Source organism: Xyrauchen texanus, chromosome 19 (genome assembly GCF_025860055.1).
Source record: "Xyrauchen texanus isolate HMW12.3.18 chromosome 19, RBS_HiC_50CHRs, whole genome shotgun sequence".
NCBI classification, from domain to species: Eukaryota; Metazoa; Chordata; class Actinopteri; order Cypriniformes; family Catostomidae; genus Xyrauchen; species Xyrauchen texanus.
In genome coordinates this window covers 14,716,168-14,740,694 of record NC_068294.1, presented here as the reverse complement: position 1 = coordinate 14,740,694, position 24,527 = coordinate 14,716,168, and the positions used below count along the sequence as shown (strand labels likewise).

Sequence of the window (24,527 nt, the reverse complement as noted above, 5' to 3'; positions counted from 1 at the left end):
CGAGGGTGAAACAGAAAACACGGGACGGACCACATGGAAACGTGACAAGAGAAACAGAGAACACAGTGAGGACAACGGGGAATCATGACAATAACAAAGTACCACTACCTTAGAAACAACTAATTGTTCTCCCACCTCCATGTTTTTGGCAAATGTCTAGGCACTAAATCGGAGTAAGGACAGGGAGGTTTGTGATGGGTGGAGGAGTGAGGCAAACAGATTACTTCACAGAGATAGAGATTGAGGCGGCTGAGGGTGGATTTACAAATTACTGTCTCGGGCTGTCAGATTAATGGGAGCAGTTTAAATACCTGGCATACAGAATGCATTACGTGTGACAATTTTGTGATTTGATCAAACAGCAAATTCTTTTTTTGTCAGTTATCCATATAAACTTCAGAGGCATTATGATTCTAGAGTTAGCTTCATCATGTATCATTTTACATGCAAATGGATAGTTTACATGACAGGTCACCGCAAGGAATATTTAAGGGTATTAAAAAAAAACATTTGAACACTTAACATAAAAGATAAAAGGTGATTAATTACAGCCCCTAACATATACTTTCCTTTATAAATGAATATCAATTTAACCTAAAATGTAATTATGATTTCAACTACCTAAATAACCAGGAATGAAAAACAAAAATAATGACCAGTTACACCACCTAAAATATATAAATTTAACCTAGAACTAAAATATCAACTTATGTCAACTATACCCAAATAGTCAAGGTAAGAAATGAATGTCAAGAATAATAAATATAAAAACAAATATATATTAGCACAAATTACAAAAACACTTTTATTTGCTGTACCAAAACCAGGCTGCAGTTACATAAAAACAAATGGTTTAGTCTTCAGCCTTTATGTATAAAATTACTTCTAGCATTTCAAAAACATGAAATGAGAACACACCATAAGGTCAAGAGACATGTGCAACCATATGCAGAATATCTCCAAAATAGTGATCTGATGTTTACAATGATAACAAATAAAATCAAATATAGTTACATTTAAAAAAGGCAAATGACAAATCGTGGAAGGAACACTTCTATGGACTAACTCTCAAAAGAACTTTCTCATTTAATCTACAGTATATTATACTTACTATACTATCAACAGAATTTTTCAAGCACTTTCAGTACCTGTGCAGAATTAACTGTATAATGGAGGTAAATTCAAGACATACTGTAGGCTGTACAGATTTAGATTTTGGCATTCGCATGTCATTCAACTTTGCAAAGGCAACCAATCAGCAAAACTATAACATAGTATAAATATGCCATTGTACTATTACCCATTACAGTATAATTTAACTAACAAACAAAAATTTTTACACTGATCACCCTCAACATTAAAACCACCTTCCTAATATTGTGTAGGTCCCCCTCATGCCACCAAAACAGCTCCAACCCGCATCTCAGAATAGCATTCAGAGATGATATTCTTCTTCTCACTACAATTGTACAGAGGGGTTATCTGAGTTACCAGTCTGACCATTCTCGGTTGACCTCCTTCAACAAAAAGGCGCCATCCACAGCACTGCCACTCACTGGATTTTTTTTTTTCCACACCATGCTGAGTAAGTTCTAGAGACTGTTGTGTGTGAAAATCCCAGGAGATCAGCAGTTACAGAAATACTCAAACCAGCCCATCTAACACCAACATTCACCCACGCGAATATCTAATCAGCCAATCATGTGGCAGCAGTGCAGTACATAAAATAACGCAGATACGGGTCAGGAGCTTCAGTTAATGTTCACAGCAACCATCAGAATGTGGAAAAATGTGATCTAGGTGATTTGGAGCGTGGCATGATTGCTGGTGCCAGAAGGGCTGGTTTGAGTATTTCTGTAACTGCTGATCTTCTGGGATTTTCACAATCAACAGTCCTCTATTTACTCCAAATGGTGCCAAAAACGAAATACACCCAGTGAGTGGCAGTTCTGTGGATGGAAACACCTTGTTGATGAGAGAGAGGTCAACAAAGAATGGCCAGACTGGTTTGAACTGGCAAAGTCTACAGTAACTCAGATAACCACTCTGTACAATTGTAGGGAGAAGAATATTGCTATTTTGAGATGCAGGTTTTCGCTGTTTTGGCAGCACGAGGGGGACCTACACAATATTAGGCAGGCGGTTTTAATGTTGTGGCTGATTGGTGTATATCAAATAATATAATCTCTCTGTATATGATTGGTCACAAATGATTTGAATTTCAAAATACAAAAATGTATTCAAACAAATAATAACGAAACTCCAATTATACTGTTACACTTCATATGAAACAAAAGTTCAGTTATTTTCTCTTTCATGACTGGAATAAACATGTGAATGTCATAATCAAAACAAACTAAGCAACAAATACTCTACCGTACAGCTTATGATAATATGGTAAATCAGTGCAAAGTTCAGTCAGCTGGATTGGCACCATGTATACATTTGTATACCTAGAATACATAGAAAAACTTCAGAACTAAATGATTAAGTGGCCTGACATTAGTGTAGTCAATCCTTCCCTTTCTGACAGTCATGAGTTTTAAGAATATTTTAAGTAGATGATGACAATATACTGTATATCATACTGTACCTGTTATAATACAGACTTCAGCCGAACCAATAAATTTTACAACTTCTAAAAACAAACATTTACCATACTGATAAATTCTAATGGCAGCATCATTGGTTAGCACATTATTCTAAGCCAAATGGGTGTGAATAAATAACTTTATCTTTTTATTTTAATGAGTTGTATATTAACTGTTTATTATTCAAATCGGTTTTCTATCTCTAAGCCTTTTTCAAAGGGAGAATTCATCCAAAATGTTTTGTTCCAAACTCGATGACTTCCTTTCTTCCGTGGAACACAAAAGGAAACAGTTGAACAGAATGTTAGCCTCAGTCACCATTCAATTTATGAAAAAAAAAAAAATGCAATGAAAGCGAAAGCTGTTTTTGAAACAGTTTTTATGTTTTCCACAGAGATAAAAATTCTTGAAATGAGGGCGAGTAAATTATCATTTATTTTTGGGTGAACAATCCCTTCGATGTTGCCTCTTAGTTTTGACTCAAAGGCCAATTTTGAGTGGGAGGACAACGAATAATTTACAAGATGTTTATTCCACTGGTTCAGGATGTTCTCTCTATGATAAAGTGTGAGACAGAGACATATCCTAAAGGAACATATAATAGACTCTACACCATGTGATCTGCCAGCTTGCCATGGGTAAACAGACTCTCCATTTTCAATTGGAATGTCTTGCGCTCTCTACATAATTTGGTAGATATTCCGCTGGAATAGAAGCAGAGGGGATAAAATAGCAATTTTCCAGTTGGAGATTAATAGTACTATCAGTTTCAGAAGAACTCTCTGGGCCCAAAACCCCTTTACAATGGTGACCGATTCGGAGTCGTCTTAGGTTTTGTTCCTGAGCAGTTACTATGGTGATTGGGTTAAAATTCACCCGATCCGGTTGCCGCAAATTGTGAAGCGGTCTATCTCCAGAAGGTTTTTTTTTGAGGTTCTGTGTTTAAGTTCAGTGGATTCTGGTGTCTCGCTGGTGCCGTCCTCTGGTTTAAGGGTAGAATCTTGGGGCAGGTCACTAGTCACCTTAGATACAGGAGGTGGAGCTGGGGGCAAAGGCCCCACCCTTGGGGGCAGCTGCTTGGTGATGCTGGTGGAGGGTCGCTGAACCTTAATTTTGTCTGAAAAAAAGGTGAACAAACAAAGAATTAAAGACACGAGCGATGACCATTATATCGAAGGGAGGCATTTAAAGGAATAACTCACCCAAAAATGAAAATGTTGTCATTATTTTCTCACCCTAATGTCATTCCAAACCTATATAAATGTGAAATTGTTCCCATGGAACAAAAAGGAGAAAATATTAAGAATCTTTTGCAACTCTTTTCCTTATAAGGACAGTTTCATAGTGATCATGGCTGTCACAAAAAGGAACAAAGCAAAAACAAAACAAAACACCATACAAGAAGTCCATGCGACTTGTGTGCTATATTCCAAGTCTTCTGATGCCATTCAATAGTTTTGTGGTAGCGTTGTTAAATTTCGCTCTGTTCAATACACAACTAGTATAAGCACAAGGACTATTTTTTTGGAGTCTTTTTGTCCTTTATGGAGCTTGACAGCTGTGGACACTATGAACTATTGTTGTATGGAAAAGATCAGCGTAGAGAATCTTTTTGTGTTCCACAGCATAAATAACAGCATACAGGTTTGGAACGACATGAGGGTGTGTAAACAATCACAAAGCTGGTGCTACCTTTGGGTGCAGGAGATTTGGCTTGGTTGGCTTTCTTGGGATTTTGTTTTGGAATTTCAGCAGTTGGTCTGTCAAACTGCTTCACCTCCATGTTGGCTTCTTTTACATAGTGGCAGGACTTTCCCAGCAGCACTATACTGTTCAACACTTTCAGTGTTATTAATCTGCAGAATCACACACCAAACACATTACACACCCCACTACTATTTTCAGGAGTACTCAGCAGAGTACTTTGCTTTTACTAAAGAATCGGTTCTAGATGGTATTTGGTATACAAATACATAGCAGAAAAACAGTATTAATCAAATAAACTAGGTCGGTTGAGAGCAGGTTCCATGGTGGGTGGGATGACGGCAACACGCTTGCCAAGTGAAACATTTACCCAAGATAAAAGAGAAGCACACAGACAGATGAGAGAGCACCCTGGATCTTCACTGAGCTCATCACTACTCGAATCAGCTGAAGGAGACAACAAATGTAAAACCACATCATAAATGTGCAGAACCTGTAAAATGTATCATATGGTGATACTGCTCATTGCTATGTGCAGTAACTCCTGTAGTAGCTTAAGTGAAAAATATTCTCACCAGCACAGCCAGAGGCAGTGGAATGAAGCCCATCCTTCGCGCCACTGAATCGCTGTAGTCTGTGTATGCCTGTCCATTTAGAAACCGAATGTAAGAATTTTTTTTATTTATTATTTATTTTATTTTTTTGCTGTTTACAGAGCCTTGAGCTGTAATAGAGACATTATTGATTTCTCAGGAAACCCATTTCAGTTATCTTTGTAATTTAGTAAGACATTCTATGTGTTGTATTCCAGCACCTTTACTAGTCTGGGCTCAGTTCATTACATATTCCAGACAATAATCTCTCACTTACATTCTGTTGACGACTGCTGACGAGCTCAAAGGCCAAGCTGGCTTTATATTCACCGTAGACCTTAAGAACAGGATCGATAAGCAAAGTTCAAATATGGTGCCTTTGTCTGAAGTGATGGTAATGCTCTTAATGTGTGTGTGTGTGAGAAACAGATTTTTGACAACCAGACAAAGAATTGTGGCTCTCACATCAGCTGTTATGTCATTGAATTTAGTGATGAAGGCATGCTTGACGACATCAACTGCAACCTCAGAAGTGATCACCACAAAGACATCTGGGAGCAGCACCCACAGGTGATCTGTTAGAAATATTAACACAATTAACAGAACATCAAGTTCAGAGGTTTCAAAAGCCATATTCTGGCCATAGAATAAACCAACTAACAGACTAAAAAGAGGAGATCCCACTTTAAAAGATGACTGCCTTTTAGACCAAGACTTCAATACAAGTTCAATGCAAGTTAAACTCAATTGATAGCATTTGTGGCATAAAAAAGCAGCAGAAAAAATTGCTGCAAAAACAAACAAACAAACAAACAAACAAAAACGTTTTCAAAAGTATAGCCATAAAAGGTAAATATTACAGATGATTATGGAATAGTTCACCCAAAAATGAAAATTCTCAATTTACTCACCCTGTTGTTTCTTCAGCTGAACACAAACAACGATTTTTAGAAGCATATTTCAGCTCTGTAGGTCCATACAAAGCAAATGACTGCCCAAACCTTTGAAGCACTAAAAAGCACATAAAGGCAGCATAAAAGTAATCCATAATACTCCAGTGGTTAAATAAAAGTTTTCTGAAGTGGTCTGTTCTCACCCAAAACCAATTAGATCACTTAAGACATGGATTTATCCAAAGGAGTCTTATCGATTAATTTTATGCTGCCATTTTCTGCTTTTTTGGAGCTTCAAAGTTTTGGTCACCATTCACTTGCATTGTATGGACCTACAGGCCTGAGATATTCTTCTAAAAATCTTTGTCTGTATTCTGCAGAAGAAAGAAAGTCATACACATCTGGGATGGCATAGGGGTGAGTAAATGATGAGAATTTACATTTTTGGGTGAACAATTCCTTCAATTGATTTAAGCATGCTAAAATTGCTTACTAACCTCACCTGTGTAAAGTTATACACAATATTACAAATATAATCTGGCAAATACAAGAAAATCCCTCATTTTATCACATTAAAATCATGTTAACCTGTAATGTTTTTGTCTTGTGGCTAACAGTGTGTATTCCAATGTTTATGAACATTGCCTCATTTACTTCCATTGTACAGGTTAGTGTCTTACTGAAACCACAATTATAATATTTTTTAAATAAACAAAAAGTGAGTCAAAAAATGTTTCATGGTAATCAACATTATGAAAGAAATGCTGTTGAGTTAAATTAATATGGAATATTCTATTAAATGTGAGCCTTAAACAGAGTACAGACCTGTGTTCCAGGACAACTGTTCCATGTTCCTCAGGCAAACAATCAGAAGCAATACATAGTTTGTGAAACGCTCCTTAATATCTGCAAGCAAGAAAATATAAACCCAAAATATGAGCAACAAAAAAGCATACTGCAAATATCATATATGCACTTATTAAACATTACATACAGCAACTCTCTTTTCAATCCCTTCAAAATGCAAGGGGAAACCACGGTCAACATATTAAGGCTTTTTAGTTCAATTCAAAGGATAGTAATTGGTACGATCCACACTTTTTCCAGAAGGTTGTGAATGAATAGTGACTTGAGGGATTATTGCATCACAATGGCATGAATAGATGGCCACCAGGCTTTAGTGGCTGCTTTGGCGGGTAGGGAGAGAGTAAACAGCGAAAGGCAGAATAGGTGCTGATTACAGTATATCAGTGCATATTTCGTAAAGAGGACGGGCACTGGAGGAAACTGCATCACAGGCTGTCAGCATCTCACTGAGCATTATCAGAGAACTTTTATTAGCATTTCAAAAAGATGCTATAAAGTTTCTGAGTCAGCCCACATACAGTACAATGCTCAAGACCGCAGCTTTGCTATCAGACAGATTAAGATGACAAAAACCTTACAAATACAAGTTGCTTTGTGAGGCAAACTGATGTGATATTTCCTGTATATAATCTATACTAAAATGGTTTGTTGCACAAACAAAAAAGTTCTTTGGTACTGCCATGGCTTTTGAGGCATTTTTGCACATTAACCATTGTAATACCATTTTATTTTTTGCAGCACCTTGGAGTACAATGTACACAGTGCATCCGGAAAGTATTCACAGCGCTTCACTTTTTCTACATTTTGTTATGTTACAGCCTTATTCCAAAATTGATTAAATTCATTATTTTCCTCAAAATTCTACAAACAATACCCCCATAATCACAACGTGAAAGAAGTTTGTTTGAAATCTTTGCAAATTTATTAAAAATAAAAAACGAAAAAATAAATAAATAGACGAAATGAAAAATTTACAAAAGTATTCACAGCCTTTGCCATGACACTCAAAATTGAGCTCAGGTGCATCCCGTTGCCACTGATCATCCTTGAGATGTTTCTACAACTTTACTGGAGTCCACCTGTGGTAAATTCAGTTGATTGGACATGATTTGAAAAGGCACACACACCTGTCTATATGAGGTCCCACAGTTAACAGTGCATGTCAGAGCACAAACCAAGCCATGAAGTCCAAGGAATGTCTGTGGACCTCCGAGACGAGGCACAGATCTGGGGAAGGGTACAGAAACATTTCTGCAGCATTGAAGGTCCCAATGAGCACAGTGGCCTAGAAGTTTGGAACCACCACGACTCTTCGTAGAGCTGGCCGCCCAGCCAATCTGTGCGATCGGGGGAGAAGGGCCTTAGTCAGGGAGGTTACCAAGAACCCGATGGTCACTCTGACAGAGCTCCAGCGTTTCTTTGTGGAGAAAGGAAACCTTCCAGAAGAACAACCATCTCTGCAATCAGGCCTGTATGGTAGAGTGGCCAGACGGAAGCCACTCCTCAGTAAAAGGCACATGACAGCCCGCCTGGTGTTTGCCAAAAGGCACCTGAAGGACTCTCAGACCATTCTCTGGTCTGATGAAACAATGATTGAACTCTTTGGCCTGAATGTCAAGCGTCATGTCTGGTGGAAACCAGGCACTGCTCATCACCTGGCCAATACCATCCCTACAGTGAAGCATGGTGTGGCAGCATCATGCTGTAAGATGTTTTTCAGCGGCAGGATCTGGGAGACTAGTCAGGATCGAGGGAAAGTTGAATGCAGAAATGTACAGAGACATCCTTGATGAAAACCTGCTACAGAGCGCTCTGGACCTCAGACTGGGGCAAAGGTTCATCTTCCAACAGGACAACGACCCTAAGCACACAGCCAAGATAACAAAGGATTGGCTACGGGACAACTCTGTGAATGTCCTTGAGTGGCCCAGCCAGAGCCCAGACTTGAATCCAATTGAACATCTCTGGAGAGATCTGAAAATGGCTGTGCACCGATGCTCCCCATCCAACCTGATGGAGCTCGAGAGTTCCTGCAAAGAAGAATGGGAGAAACTGCCCAAAAATAGATGTGCCAAGCTTGTAGCATCATACACAAAAAGTCTTGAGTCTGTAATTGGTGCCAAGGGTGCTTCAACAAAGTATTGAGCAAAGGCTGTGAATACTTATGTACATGTGATTTTTTTTACAGACAGGCGTTTTTTATTTTGAATACATTAGCAAAGGTTTCAAATAAACCTCTTTCACGTTGTCATTATGGGGTATTGTTTGTCAAATTCTGAGGAAAATAATGAATTTAATCAATTTTGGAATAATGCTGTAACATAACATAATGTGGAAAAAGTGAAGCGTGAATACTTTCCAGATGCACTGTAAATAACATGGCCCATGACTATGGTTATCATTCAGTGCCATAATTTACACACTATATGGCCATGTAGTGTACATCACAGTACAATGGTGCCGTCACATTACTGTTTTGTAAGGGTGGACTCACCACTGTTAGACATCTGAAAGAGGTTGTTCTTCTCAAACTTTTTAAACACGCTTCCCTTGATTTCAACAAACTGAAATATGGACAAAGACATATCTATAAAAACCATGATTTCATTTTAAATTCCATAGTAATAATAAATGTGTAGTGACACAATAGTGTGATGAACTGGAAGATTCTGGATCAGGGAATTCTTTTGTGTGTAAACTTTGTGTGTGTGTGTATACTCACATTGTTGGACATCATAATGGTGAGAAGAGATTTGTTATGCGAGTTGAAGGCCACATTTAAAGTAGAGGCCTGAACCATGATGAGGATGGCATGCAGAACTGAGACAAAACACATAGGAAATAAAAACTACTACTTTGTCCATGATGTTATTTTATGATGCTACAAGTTTTACAAGTATTATAATATCAAAAAGAGTAGAAAATAATAATATAGCCATAAACGGTAATGATACCCACACTAAATTATGACCAATCATGACAACTTGGATAAAAAGCTTTATTATAATTGCTTTCAAAATTTCACTTTTTGTATCATAAAAAAGGATACAGACATAAAAGACGGCCATGAAGAAATGGGGAATGACGCCAATGTGGGCTCTCTTTTGTGACTTTGGCTCAGTGGCCGTCCAATAGAGTGCATCCAGAATGTCTTGCCCAAAAGACGAGAAAAGACGGTCTGCCACCTGAGAAATGAAATGACACAGCGATGCTTACAATTCTGTTTGGCACGACACGAGGATGAGTAAATAACGACAGCATTTTACATTTTGAGGGAACCATTCCAAGTTATAGAAACTGGTTTGAGAGTAGCTGTACAGCACCTCCAGCATGTTGTAGATGATGTAGAGTTTGATGACTGACTGGCCCCGGATCAGGTGGTACATCATGGCATAATCGACATAGTGCATCATGGAGTAACAGAGCACCATGATTAAACCTTTCAGCAGGTCACACACCTGAGCTGGCTGCATGAACCGAGAGCTACTGATAAACACACAAACAAACAGAGAATAAGTGCTTAAAACTGGCCTGAAGTGAGAACAAGCTGCAGAGAATGCTTAATGAATACATTAATTATAAATAGCCCTTACGAGTTTACAAAATGAGGCCAACAGCAATGATTATACAGCTTCACAACACTGCTGCACAGAATAAAAGCTCTGGTTGTGTGGGTGGAAACTGTGTTTTTCCAAACTAGAAAACACATAATTGAGTGTTTCTTCAACTACAGATATTTTCATGCTCTGGGGGATGACTTTCATCAAAACATTAAAAACATTGACAGATTTAAAATGTTCAAAATGAAGATAATCTAATAAAAATAAAATGTTATAATAATTATGTGAAAGTGAATTAAAATAATGTTTTTCACGAATAACAAATGTCGCTCAGTTGTGGAGTCATTTTCATCAGGACCAAAAATGTTGCCCCAAATAAAAAAATGCCCCAGTAGAAAAATCTATCTTTTTATTATTATTTATACTAAGCAATCTGTATTTGGCCAAATTATGCAAACATTTTGAAATTATTAGTTAACTGTAAATATTTAGGATACATAAAATGCTAACCATAGAATCAGCCTTAACAAATGTTAAGTACCAGCCTTAACAAGATTTTTTATTTTTTTTTAAATGGCATTTCCACCACAGAATGATAAACAGAATAATATCCACAATCACTTGAGATGTGGTGGTATGGTAATGACACTTGTTGGTTAAGAAAAATAATGATTAAGGGGAAACAAATTACAAAAATGACAGAATTCACCTGTGATGCATGCATATCCACAGTTAGACATTTTTAGTACAGAATTCAATTTAACTATAGGGCCAAAAGTGTGAATAGTTGGAAAAAAAAAAAAAAAAGCACCTTGGAACAACTCAACTTATACAGATATCTAAATGCATTCATGAATGGACAAAGTAAAATAAAATAAAATAAAATCAGTTCAGCTGATGTTTATCACACCATTCTTTGTTCAGCTAAGACACTTTTAGCAGAAGACGACTGAAAAAAATTATTTTAGGAACTGAGCTGCGAATCAATGATGTGCAAACATCCTGCATCCTGGGAGTGTGTGGGAGAATATAAGAAGGGGAAAACTTGTCAGATGTCTCATTTTCACTTAAGGCATCACACTCCTATTCCTGAGGTTTTGACACATACATTTTTAAAAACAAAACCTGTGCACATTGAATCAGCAGCAGAAACCTGGAACTAGAGTGCAAACTTGCAGACTAAAATAACTTTGACAATTAATGCGACAGTCATGATTTTTGTGATTCATAAACTGCACAAAGCTTATGGCTGTGTAACAGAGTCAGAAATTAACCATGGCACATGGCAAAAATGCTATACCTGTTATGTGGGTCCAAAAAAAGTGCCTGTATTTAATTATTCCGTTTAATTTTTTTTCCTACTTTCTACTTTTGAGATATTTCAAAATACAACATTCTATGCTTACTTCATGCCCGTACAGATATCTGCATTCTCGATCCCAGAGGCAAGAGTTGTAGAATATGTAGGTAATATGATTTTGATTTAAAAACTAAAATCATCTGAAAAGTTGTACTTCAGACATCCTTTGCAGAGGTTGCATTTTCCCCTCTAACAATACATTTTTACTTCACTGATAGTTAGGAGGGCTGGGTGTTGATACAGATTTCCCGATTCAATTAAGATTAAATTAATATGGGTATATTTCAGTTATACTGTCCCTTTTGCTTACATCTAAAATAAATTCTCTCCCGGCTAATGCTGTGAATTATACAGGAGGACCTTCTAACTAGGTACAAAATGAAAATAAATAATTCTCATTTCAGCTTTTTAAAAATGAAAAATCAATGTATTTAATCAAAAAATATGATATTATAATGCATATATTATATTTAGTATTTTTTTTATTGTTTTATTGCATAATGTGTATTATTTATTTACATTGATTTGTTAAACATGTGCTAAAAACCGGTGCTGTCTCTTTAAAGAATTTCCAACATTTCTGTAAACAGTGTTTTTAAATTAGCGCATGTTAACAAGAGAGATTAGAATGGCTTTAGCTCTTCCGTGGTATGCCTGATTCGAATTAAATGTTTATTTGGTTTTTGATCAACAACTGACTGTAAATAACAAAGAGTATTAAAAGAGATGTTCTTCACTGACAAATCGGTTGAGTGGATCTCGTCTTTGGACACACATTACACAGAACAACATTTACTCTTAACATGCAGTGAAAGGATCTCACTGCTGAATACTCCACCAATATACAATATAATTACTGGTGAGTGAAATCTTAACATTTAACAGCCAGTTCCAAATTTATAAATTTTTAGTTGCATAGCACAAAATTTGTTAGCAAAACAAGTGATTTCCTCTTACTGTAGTTGAGGGTTGCACATAGAGCAAAAGATCGATCCATGGCTTTTGAGAATCTATATCAAATTGACCCAAAAAAAACCAAAAAAAAAAACCATTAGGCCGAGACCTAATGGTTAGGATTAGTAGGTGTTTGGGTTATGGGGTACAGTTCTTAAAATGTGCATTCCTCTTCACTGTATTATATCATGTACATCTGAAAACAACTCGCTTTCTGGCGCCCACTCAGTGGACATTTTACCTGGAAAATGGAGCTCACACATGGCCATACGCCAGATCAGTCTAGCGAGGTATATAATCTATATTAACACAAGACCAGACAAAAGCAAGATTGATAATGTGTTATATCTCATGCATTGTTTGCAGATACGCATGTACTTTATCATTTTAAATGTAACAGCCCAAATTTTTCCAATTGAGAACTTCATTAAAAGCTGAAAAGTGTCATTTCTGCACCACAAGTGTCACCAAACAAAAAAAAGCAAAAATGTACATGGTTTTTAAACCGTTTTTCCCAATGTTCACCCCATTTGCCATTTGTTGAACAAATAGACAGTCCTGCACCCAACTCATGCCAATATTGTTTTTTAAGCTTTAAAGCATTCAAAAGATGGGCTGTGAAATGTATTTATTAAAACAGCTCTTTTTGTGTGTTGCATAACAAAGGAAGTCATACTTTGGTACAACATGTGAATTATGACTGATTTAAAATTTTGTATTTTGTATTTTTTAAGTTTATAGTTTTAAAAACAATTCCTTTAAATAAGAAACTAATTTAAAATGGTCCATTTACTAAAAGTTGACAGTAAGCAAAGACTGAGCACATACTGACATTTTCCTTTCATTTGCACAAGCATCCATTTAAGAAAGCTACAAATGTATCGGCTAGATCACTCTACTCTCCTCGCTACCAACAGCTGGTGTGTGATGAGCGTTCTGGCACACTATGGCTGCCGTCTCATCAACCAGGTGGATGCTGCACACTGGTGGTTGAGGAAATTCCACTATACTATGTAGGGTACTTTGAGTGTCTAGAAAAGTTATTATTAGATAGTTACTATTACATACAGTATAAAAAAAGCTTTTGTCCTCTCTATCATAGACTGGTTTCAGTTTTACAAAGTAGCAGCCATAAATAGCTATTCTAAAGGTGACCATAAATTTGACAGTAACATTTTACAGAAATAAGTCTGTGACCGGTCAATTCTTCCATACCATTTAAATAGTTATATTTTTGCCCATAATCTATGAGCTACATAAAATCAAAGCTGGAGATATGACTGAGGTGTTAATAAAATCTTCAAGTGTAGCTGCAGATTAATTCAGAGGATCCAGTTAAACATCTTTGATTGAAGCGAGCAGCAAAAGCCACTATGACTCCAGAGATCCACACCAAATGTGCAAAAGCAAGAGAGCATGCTCTGTTTAAGCTGGTTGCCTGCTGAAAAACATCTTAAACAAGCCTAAGGTGGTTTTGTCAGCCACCAAGCTATTTGGGCTGGTTTAGTTTGATAGTTTTAGAGGGGTTTTGGGCACTTGTTAACTTGCCAAGCAGCAAAACCAAAGAAAACTAACTTGACCAGCTTGGCCAGGATGGGTGACAAGCCTAAACCAGCTAAAACCACACACACATACAGTACATGCAACCGTTTTGCACTGTCACAGTCAACCCAAACTCTCTCATCATAAGACACAACTAATGCAACACTTTACTGACACTTAACAGGTCATCAAGCAACTACTTAACTTGCCAGCAACCAAACTAAACCATTCAAAAGCAACAAAGATTTGTCACTGGCCAATGACATGAACAGACTGCCAAGCTGGCAAATGCAGATGTGACATGCACATAATAAAAGAAACATACAGTATGGATCAAACACAGAATGAAGAATGGGATAGTTTGCGGTGGCTCTCAGTGAAGGGAGCAGTCCTACCTGCTCCGTCTGCAATAAGGGCAAACATTAGCGCTGATGAGAGGAGAGAGAGGCACAAATTAGAGGTAATAAACTTATGAGGCAACCTTACTAATAATAGGCTACATACTTCATTATAAACATAGCTGAGCCAAAGAACAATAAGAGGAATCGGTCTTAATAACAGTGTCTGAAATAATCTTAATTAGGGGTCCGGATATTTAGATCCCTGACAATTAGATTTGGTTTTGATTCAGGGAGTCACAATCCAATTCAAAAACAATTATTGATGCTGTCAGCAACAGTGTAGGGGTGCAAATCTTTGGTGAGTTAAGAGGCATAACAGTTCTAAAATACAGTATGTGTGATCTGACTAAGAAACAGAAGGAGGAAGTATAAAAACCTTGCAACAGAGGCAGCTCTGCAACTTTCGTTCTGCGTCAATAAAATGCTGCTTCAGAGCCACCTTAAACTTTGTCGTTGTCAATCGGCGCACATTTTGTTTTGAGTATACAATACACTGTTTCCTGCACTTGGGATTCCTGTGTCAATACAGTTATGTCCTGGGAAATCGAAAGTTATCTGTTTCCATGACAACACTTATGACACCAAAACAGCTTTGTTGTAGATAACAACAAAATATTTATCACTACATTAATTCACCTTGATATGTTGTTACAAAATGTTTAAGGGCAAAGTAAATGCTCCAGGTAACGATGACATAATAAGATGGCATATCAACCAGAAATATGTGTTCACTATCTTTAACTGTATAGAACGCTACCACATTGGTTGTTTTTAAATGACATCATGACTGTCAAGTAAGAGCTTTCATAGAATTCCTAGCTTACCACTTGTAATTACAAGTTCAACGAAGACGTGAACAATTTATTCAAGTCGGAATATCGTAATTACGGTACTTCCGAAATGACACGTAGGAGGCGGATGGGCAACCCAGGGAGAGAGATGTCTGCCGTGGAGCTGGTGTTCAGACCACTCCATCCCCCGCTTCTGAACCTCCCCCTCAGTTGCCTACCCGCCCTAGGCCAGGTACACAGAGCAAGGTAAGTGCTTCGAGGCTCTCCTCGGCACAATCACCTCGGGACGAAGCAACGCTCCCTGACGTGACGTTGCCTGCTTCCCGAAGCCAATCTTGGACCTGCGAGTTTTGAACCGGACCTTACAATGACATCATGCCTCCCAAGCGATCGAGCGCAGTCAGTGCTGAACTGCCAAAGTACGTTCAGACCAGGCATATGGCATTCTCAGCGATGGTCGCGCTGCTTGGGTTGATGCATACGAGACCGCTACAGCACTGGCTTCAGACTCGAGTCTCGAGATGGGCATGGCGCTGCGGCACATACCGTGTGACCTTCACCCCTTCCTGCAATCACTTATTCAGCCCTTGAACAAACCTGTTTTCTACGGGCAGAAGTTCCCCTACAGCAGGTGTCCAGACACGTCGAAGTTACTACCTCCCAGTTGGGCTGGGGCGCCGTGTGCAATGGGCATGCAGCTGCTGGCTCCTTGATGGAGGTCTGTATAGCCGCCATAGCGGCTCACCACGATGCAGTGGATGGTAAGTCGTTTGGGTAGCATGACCTGACCATCAGGTTCCTTAGAGGCGCCCAGAGGGTGAAACCTCCTAGGCCATGCCTGTTCCCCTCATGGGATCTCTCCGTTGTCCTCTCGAGCCTTTGGAGAGCCCCATTTGAGCAGCTAGAATCAGTCAAAATAAAGGGTCTCTCCTTGAAGATGACCCTCCTGATTGCGCTCACTTCTATCAAGAGGGTTGGGGACCTGCAAGTGTTCTCCTTCAGCGACCCTTGCCTGGGCTACATGCCCAAGGTTCCTACGACCCCTTCTTTAGGGTTCAGGCAGTGAACCCGCAAGCACTGCACCAAGAGGAGGCAGACCCAGCCTTAGTGTTGCGGTGTCCAGTGTGTGTGCTTTGCGCACCTACTTGGATCGCACAGAGCTTTAGACACCCTGAGCAGCTCTTTGTCTGCTTGGTGGACAGTGGAAAGGGAACGCTGTCCCCAACTGAGGCTTGCCCACATGCTTGTGGACGCCATTATGTTAGCTTTCCAGACCTGGGCCGTGCCCGCCCCCTTCTGGGTTTGAGCACACTCTACAAGGAGTGTGGCATCCTTGTGGGCACTGGCCATGGCACCTCTCCAGCAGACATCAGCAGAGCAGCAGGCTGAGAAACACCCAATACCTTCGTGAGGTCTTACAATCTCTGGGTTGAGCTGGTTTTGTCCTGTGTTTTGACAGGTCCGAACATGTAGAATTCGGTAATACGGTGACAACAGCTGGCCAGGTAAATCGCTTGTTCATAGCGCCTTTCCCCTCCCCTGAGGTTAAGACGTGCGCTCTACTCCTATTTTTAGATAGGGACCCCTAGTGTCACTACATCGACACAACGTCTCATTCCCTTCATCACAGAACAGAGGTTACAACAGTAACCGAGACGTTTACTGATTCAAACATCAAATTATTGAAACATGGAAACTTGAACAAAAGATATTTCTAAATTCAAATTGCACCTCAAATGAAATGAAAAAGCAATTAAAATAAAGTGGTAAAAAAATATTTGTAACTTATATAACTACCTCACCCAATCTAAACATTTATAGTCTCCAACTTCCTCCACTGGTTACTGTCATGCAAGTAACCGTCTACGACAACAGGTGGAAAATTACTAACACATATGAAGATCTAAATACAATTATAAAATGTAAACATAATAATAACGATAATAACAATAACAATAATTACTTAAATAAACAATTAACTCAAGAAAGTTCAACACAACCTGCATAATTTCTACTTTCATAAACTACAACAGTTTGTTACTTCCCTTATTCTGTGCTTTAACAAATGGAAAACACCAGTTTTCCTATTATATGCAAGCCTAATAAATTCCCTTGTGTGCCCAAATAAATGATGGCTAATCATTTCCACTCTGCTCTAATAAAATTTGTGTTATACGGCGTTTCATTAATGCAGTTAATGCTGGCTAAAGAAATGAAATCAAACACAATTTTAGGTTCAATGTGACTGTGCTTTTGTATTATATCATGATGTAATCACTTTCATGTTTGTTTCTTAAACACAAAGTTTTTTATATATACAGGTGCTGGTCATATAATTAGAATATCATCAAAAAGTTGATTTATTTCAGTAATTCCATTCAAAAAGTGAAACTTGGATAATATATTCATTCATTACACACAGACTGATATATTTCAACTGTTTATTTCATTTAATTGTGATTAAAACAGACAACTAATGAAAATCCCAAATTCAGTATCTCAGAAAATTCGAATATTACTTAAAACCAATACAAAAATAGGATTTTTAGAAATGTCGGCCAACTGAAAAGTATGAACATGAAAAGTATGAGCATGTACAGCACTCAATACTTAGTTGGGGCTCCTTTTGCCTGAATTACTGCAGCAATGCGGCATGGAGTCGATCAGTCTGTGGCACTGCTCGGGTGTTATGAGAGCCCAGGTTGCTCTGATAGTGGCCTTCAGCTCTTCTGTATTGTTGGGTCTGGCGTATCGCATATTGCTCTTCACAATACCCCATAGATTTTCTATAGGGTTAAGGTCAGGCAAGTTTGCTGGCCAATTAAGAACAGGGATACCATGCTCCTTAAACCAGGTACTGGTAGCTTTAACACTGTGTGCAGGTGCCAAGTCCTGTTGGAAAATGAAATCTGCATCTCCATTAAGTTGGTCAGCAGCAGGAAGCATGAAGTGCTCTAAAACTTCTTGGTAGACAGCTGCGTTGACCTTGGACCTCAGAAAACACAGTGGACCAAACCAGCAGATGACATGGCACCCCAAACCATCACAGACTGTGGGAACTTTACACTGGACATCAAGCAACGTGGATTCTGTGCCTCTCCTCTCTTCCTCCAGACTCTGGGACCTTGATTTCCAAAGGAAATGCAAAATTTACTTTTATCAGAGAACATAACTTTGGACCACTCAGCAGCAGTCCAGTCCTTTTTGTGTTCTGACGCTGTGTCTTGTTCAAGCGTGGCTTGACACAAGGAATGCGACAGCTGAAACCCATGTCTTGCATATGTCTGTGAGTGGTGGTTCTTGAAGCACTGACTCCAGCTGCAGTCCACTCTTTGTGAATCTCCCCCACATTTTTGAATGGGTTTTGTTTCACAATCCTCTCCAGGGTGTGGTTATCCCTATTGCTTGTACACTTTTTTTCTACCACATCTTTACCTTCCCTTCGCCTCTCTATTAATGTGCTTGGACACAGAGTTCTGTGAACAGCCAGCATCTTTAGCAATGACCTTTTGTGTCTTGCCCTCCTTGTGCAAGGTGTCAATGGTCGTCTTTTGGACAGCTGTCAAGTCAGCAGTCTTCCCCATGATTGTGTAGCCTACAGAACTACACTGAGAGACCATTTAAATGCCTTTGCAGGTGTTTTGAGTTAATTAGCTGATTAGAGTGTGGCACCCGGTGTCTTAAATATTGAACCTTTTCACAATATTCAAATTTTCTGAGATACTGATTTTGGGGTTTTTATTAGTTGTCAGTTATAATCATCAATTAAAAGGAATGAACACTTGAAATATATCAGTCTGTGTGGAATGAATGTATACATTATCCAAGTTTCACTTTTTGAATGGAATTACTGAAATAAAATCAACTTTTTTACGATATTCTAATTATATGACAAGCACCTATATATATATATATATACACACACACACACACACACACACACACACACACACACACACACACACACACACACACACACACACACACGTATATAAATATATACATATGACTGAAACTGAAAAGAAAGTGAGAACACTTTATATGCGCATGTTCCACAAGACAACATTGAACCTCTGAACAAACAGTGAATCAGACACGCACATTGACAACTTTTCTTTTGTATGTTCTTAAAAATATAACACAGTGTGTTTCTTCATGCGAGTGTCTTTGTGTATCACAGCATTTCTTGTCAAGTGTCATTTCGAGCGTTTTACAGGTCGCTTGCCACAGTGATGGGTAGATGAGTGCATAAAATAGCAGCATTTGTCGGATGCTATTTTTATACCTTGGGCTAATATATTTGGTGAGTTCCAAGCTCCATCGCTTTGTCATATACTGATTTTGCTGATCATCATCTGTCAATAAGTGTCGCATTCGGCATCGGAATATTTGTCAGATATCGTCGATATTCGATTACATCTTCCTATCGCCCAACCTTAATCTTTTTATCTATATATCAATCACCTTGATTTTTGTTTTTAAATTATTTAATTAATTTTTTTAAATTATGTTAAACTATAAGACAAGGTTTTGTCAAGGCAATATCAAAGTTTGTCTTGACAAACTTTACCCATCTAGTTATTATTATAACTTGCTATTGTCTGTGAAATCTATAGCAGTTCAGGCGTCTTCACCTTAAACAACAATTTAATCACTAATGGCTCTTCAAACAGCAAGATATTAGTGTAGTTGTCACATTTGTTCTAATTTCTGAGTGAAAAGTTTGAATGTGTGTGTGTGTGTGTGTGTGTGTGTGTGTGTGTGTGTGTGTGTGTGTGTGTATTACCCTAGGCCACAGCAAGGAATAGTCAACAACCTTAGGAAGGCCAGCAGAGTTCTCAGGGGCAGCAGGGTGAACACATACAGAAAGGCATCCAGACACAAGAACCACCCAAAGATCATCAACTGCAAGAAGACAGAAACAGAGATGTAAGTACATTCACATAGAAAACATTATTAATTGAATAAATTCCATGATATGCCATCATTAAAATCCCAGTTAATTGTGTACATCAAAATGTGTAAAAACAACAACAACAACAACAACAACAACAACAAAATTATATTAATTTGAGACACTGCATTACTTTGGCCAGCAAGTAAAGCATTGAATAGCACTGCACAATATCATTCACACATTGTACAATCTTGCAGTCTACATTGTACAGTCTATTTTTGTCATTGTCACATGATTTTATTTGTTGGTCTGAAGGTGTTACTTCAAGCTTGAATGGCTCCAATGGTAGGAAAAAATCCCTTATTATTGAATTTATGTACGGGTCAGGGGGCATGATTAAACATGTCAATTTTTGAATGCATATTTTTTATAAAATTAAATGCACAAAATTAGAGTGTAAAATTTGTCAGCCCTTAAAGAAATCACATTGACATAATCCTCCTCAGAAGCCCCTCGGCACTGTATCAGTACATGCTTGAGAGCACTGCGGTGTGTAATGTGTTGAAAGAGGGTTTGAATATGTCTGCCAGCACTCAGTAACCTTTGAATTTGATTCACTCCTGCGTTATAGAGAAGGACCATTAAAAACGAATTAAAAATGTTAACATGAACCGCAAGTGGCTTTTTAAAAACTGAGTGTGTGAATCCAGGGGGATGAATTTTACCAGCAGCAACAAAACAAAGAAAGCTTGTTAGCAGACATAGACCACAATAAGTCAAACATAAGTGGCAGTGAAAGATAAAACAAGATGAGAAAATCTTGAGCCCTAACTGCTCAGAGTGAAAACATAAGGAAGCTCAACTTTTATCAGCCCTCTACATTACTTGCAAATGCGACCACAGTTTGGGCGATGCGACTAAAATATGTCGGTTATTAGCCACTGGCTAGTAAATGTTCAGATTTCACTTGCCAGTGATTGAGTTGTGTAGTGGTGAAGAACTTAAACACAGCAATCCTTTTTAAAAAGCTGGATTCAGCCTTGTCTTGTGCTGCACGCGGTGTCTCGCATACTCTTGAGTGTGTTCGTCAGTAAACATTCATTCTAATCATACATTAAATGGATGAGGGAAAAACCACTGTGCAACTTCTCTCTCGTTAATGTGCACGGTGATAATTCAACCGCAAAAAGCAAACACTGCATTCAAAACTGTTTTATCTCTATCCAAAAATGCATTTATTTATTTTTTTGCATCAAAATGACATATCTGAATAGATTTGTCTACCAACCAACAACACATTGGTGTGCTCAACACAAAACTCTACTATGAATATCCCAGGAGTAGGTTTATGCCTTTTGCATTGTCAGTGTTACACTGTAGCCGGATGTAAAAGATTGTTACAGTGATGTATACCTACTCAAAAATATATAAACAAATACACACAATTGCAATACAGTAACAAAAACATTGTCATTTGTTTGCAAAATGCAGGATTTTTTTAACACTTGTGTTTTGTATGTAATACTTTCCATACCCAACAGGAGAAAACCAAGAAAAACATTCAGTAAGATAAAAAGAAAAAAAAAAAAATGAAAGTGGCTCATTCTTTCAAAACTCTAAACACAAAGTCATAAATGCGGGGAAAGAATCTTCTGGAGTGATGGATCCAGACACGAAAGCCCCCACATCAACTTCACCACACGCATCCTCCATCGCCTGGAGAACAGGTATGCATGCGAGGGGATGGCGGTCATAGAACTTCCATCGTCATGCCGAAAAAAACTCTTCGGAAAAAACACTGTGGACCAGAGCATCCCTAAACGTTGCCCCAGATGAAAACATACCTAGGATGCTCTGGTCCACCCCTCTGCTCGGCTGGAATGAGGATACCATGTAGTGTGTCCAGAAATGTTATGAGAAGGGCAGTGTTGTAGGGACTATGGTTGGCATGGTGATGGAGGACACCTTGCTGTCTAACGGCTGCACACATGGTGATATTCCCTCCATGTTGTCCAGGGACATTCACAATGGCACGGCGGCCAATAATGTTCTGTCCCCGTCCCCTTCTTTTGTCCAGCCTGACCAGTGAAAATATAAATGTGCTGAATTGCAGCGGCATCCAGCTCCAAGACTCTCTGAAACAGTCAACAAGAAAATATGTGAAATAGACGTGGAGCAGTCAATATTGTGAGGCACAATACACTGGATTACAGTACTGTAATGTGTCTATCCAGTGCTGATATGATAAATATCATAAATTCACAGTATAGTACTTACTTGCACATATTCATAGTGCTGTTCTTTAACCCTCTCTCAGTTTCGCTCAAATGGCACCCTGTAGACTTGTTTCATCCGGATTCAGTTGGACTGTAATACATGGTCCATTGTAGACAAGTCCAGCTGGTGAATGTTAATGAACATTGTGTTGTCTGCTATTATGTGGTTCTGGATTTCTTGTAGTCTAATGGTATTGTTTGCCACCACCATGTTCACAATAGCGGTCTCCTGTTCTGGTGTGAACAGCCGGTGTCTTCCACCGTGGCCTGGCCATCTCTCAGTTCTGCAGAATATCCATAAATATGATATGATTGGTTACAGCAAGCTAAAATAATCTCTTTTCTTTCCATATTAAATTACATTACTGTAACATTGGCCAACAATCACTGAGTAACATAAGCCTACTGATATGTTGGACTGCAGTATACATATATATAAAGAGCATAGTGTAGATGGTAGGTAACTTACCGCATCTTATTTCTCAATGTAAAAATGATAGATGCAACCATGTAGTGGCTCAGGTTGGGCTGAACTCTCTGCCCAGCCTCCCTCATATTCAATCCATGGTTGAGCACATGGTCAACCAATGTTGCCCTGATCTCATCTGAGACAACTGTCCTTCCTCATCCTCCTCTTCCTCCTGTAACTCTCACACCTTCACCTCTAGCGCTTGCTTCACCACTGACATCTATTTTCCTCCAAAACAGGGGAGCTTATCTGTGGCCTTTTATAGTGCTAAAGCTCTGATTTCTAAGTGAACAATTCAGCAACTAGTGTTTACACCTGTGAGGAGTGGGTGTTGCCAATTGTTTTATAGAGCTTGGCATTGTGATTAGCGTTGCTTTCCAAAGGGAGATTTTAATTTCGAATGTTGTGCCTAATGTAGAGAACTGTGTGTCGTGTTTTGCAAAAAGTGTGACATAGAATTGGAAATGGAGTGTAAAGCAGGAATTGTGCTTGTAATTTGGCAGACTTGGTTAAGGGATTTGGTACATGACTTTCAGGTTTTGGTGATTGCATTTCAAGTTCCAATTTTAGTGTGTAAACAATTGGGAAAAACCGTAATATAGTAGCACTTAAATTCTTATTTTTATGACAAAATTAATAAATTATTAATAATAAATAATGAGGAATTCTATTTTCATTTTTAGGTTCCAACCTTTTAAATTTGTTGCTAAAAAAATATGTATGATATTTTTAAACAGCTTGTATCATTACTATAAATACAATTTCATGACATTATAGAAATTGATAGAATGTAAAATGTGTACCTTTTCAAAAAGCTAAAATGTGATTGAAATTATAAAAAGTGAAATAAAATGTACAATCTTGCAAACTAAATCACGTGGAGTCATATATATATTTATAAATACTTAATATATGTGAAGATGCTCCCTTCTCTGCTTGCTTAACATCTTTTAATAACTTAATATTGTCTTCAATTACATTATGCTTACATGTCATCACTTAGAAAACTTCATTGACAAAGTTGTTTTTGGCTTACATGGTCTATAGTCTGTACTGAACAAGAATCAACATAATGGATGAACTGTTTCCAGATCAATACCAAAGTGTCATCTCAATGGTTATTTGAGTATTTGCTGAGGTCTATCTAGGCTTTTCTGGGGGCCGAGCTGTCACAGAGCCGTCTTTGTATTTCAAGAAAATTTGGTCACAAGTTAATTTCTTTGCGCACTATCAACTTAAATTTGTAAAATGGAAGTTGACGTAATCCTGAGGTGGGTCTACATGAATACTTGTTGTAATGTAGCATTGATGAAATTGCGCAGAGAATTTTCATTTTCCAGCATGCAGTGCATGGGACTACATTGGGAGATTAAATGTTAAAATTAAGTGTTATTTTGTGTTTTTGTGCTAGATGAATATAAAGTGGGGATCCTTGTTAGTGTTTAGTGTGCAGAGTTGCTGCAGAGTTTTTAAAATACATTTTAAGACTTTTAAAACCTTTTTCAAGACCTGAACAAATAAAATGAATACTGTATATCCATACCAAAACAAACAAACACAATCTCAAACTAAATCATGTATAACAGACTCTTAAACAGGCAGAGGCACACATTAAACATGGCCTTAACA

At 38.2% G+C, this 24,527-nt stretch overlaps 1 protein-coding gene across 2 annotated transcripts in view; it reads right to left on the bottom strand.

Moving 5' to 3' along the window:
* Positions 1–822: 822 nt before the first annotated feature.
* tapt1a (transmembrane anterior posterior transformation 1a) overlaps positions 823–24,527 on the bottom strand; it is a 37,667-nt gene continuing 13,962 nt past the window's right edge. The window contains exons 3-14 of one of the 2 annotated variants that reach the window (XM_052149540.1): positions 20,043–20,161; positions 9,972–10,134; positions 9,698–9,833; positions 9,371–9,468; positions 9,143–9,212; positions 6,607–6,687; positions 5,354–5,463; positions 5,166–5,225; positions 4,871–4,939; positions 4,666–4,742; positions 4,284–4,447; positions 823–3,708 (exon numbers count right to left, since the gene is read on the bottom strand). In XM_052149540.1, the coding sequence (XP_052005500.1) occupies positions 3,464–3,708; positions 4,284–4,447; positions 4,666–4,742; positions 4,871–4,939; positions 5,166–5,225; positions 5,354–5,463; positions 6,607–6,687; positions 9,143–9,212; positions 9,371–9,468; positions 9,698–9,833; positions 9,972–10,134; positions 20,043–20,161 (1,392 nt within the window). In that variant the 3' untranslated portion in view covers positions 823–3,463. The remainder of the gene's footprint in view (positions 3,709–4,283; positions 4,448–4,665; positions 4,743–4,870; positions 4,940–5,165; positions 5,226–5,353; positions 5,464–6,606; positions 6,688–9,142; positions 9,213–9,370; positions 9,469–9,697; positions 9,834–9,971; positions 10,135–20,042; positions 20,162–24,527) is intronic. The other variant, XM_052149541.1, reaches the window with a different exon arrangement.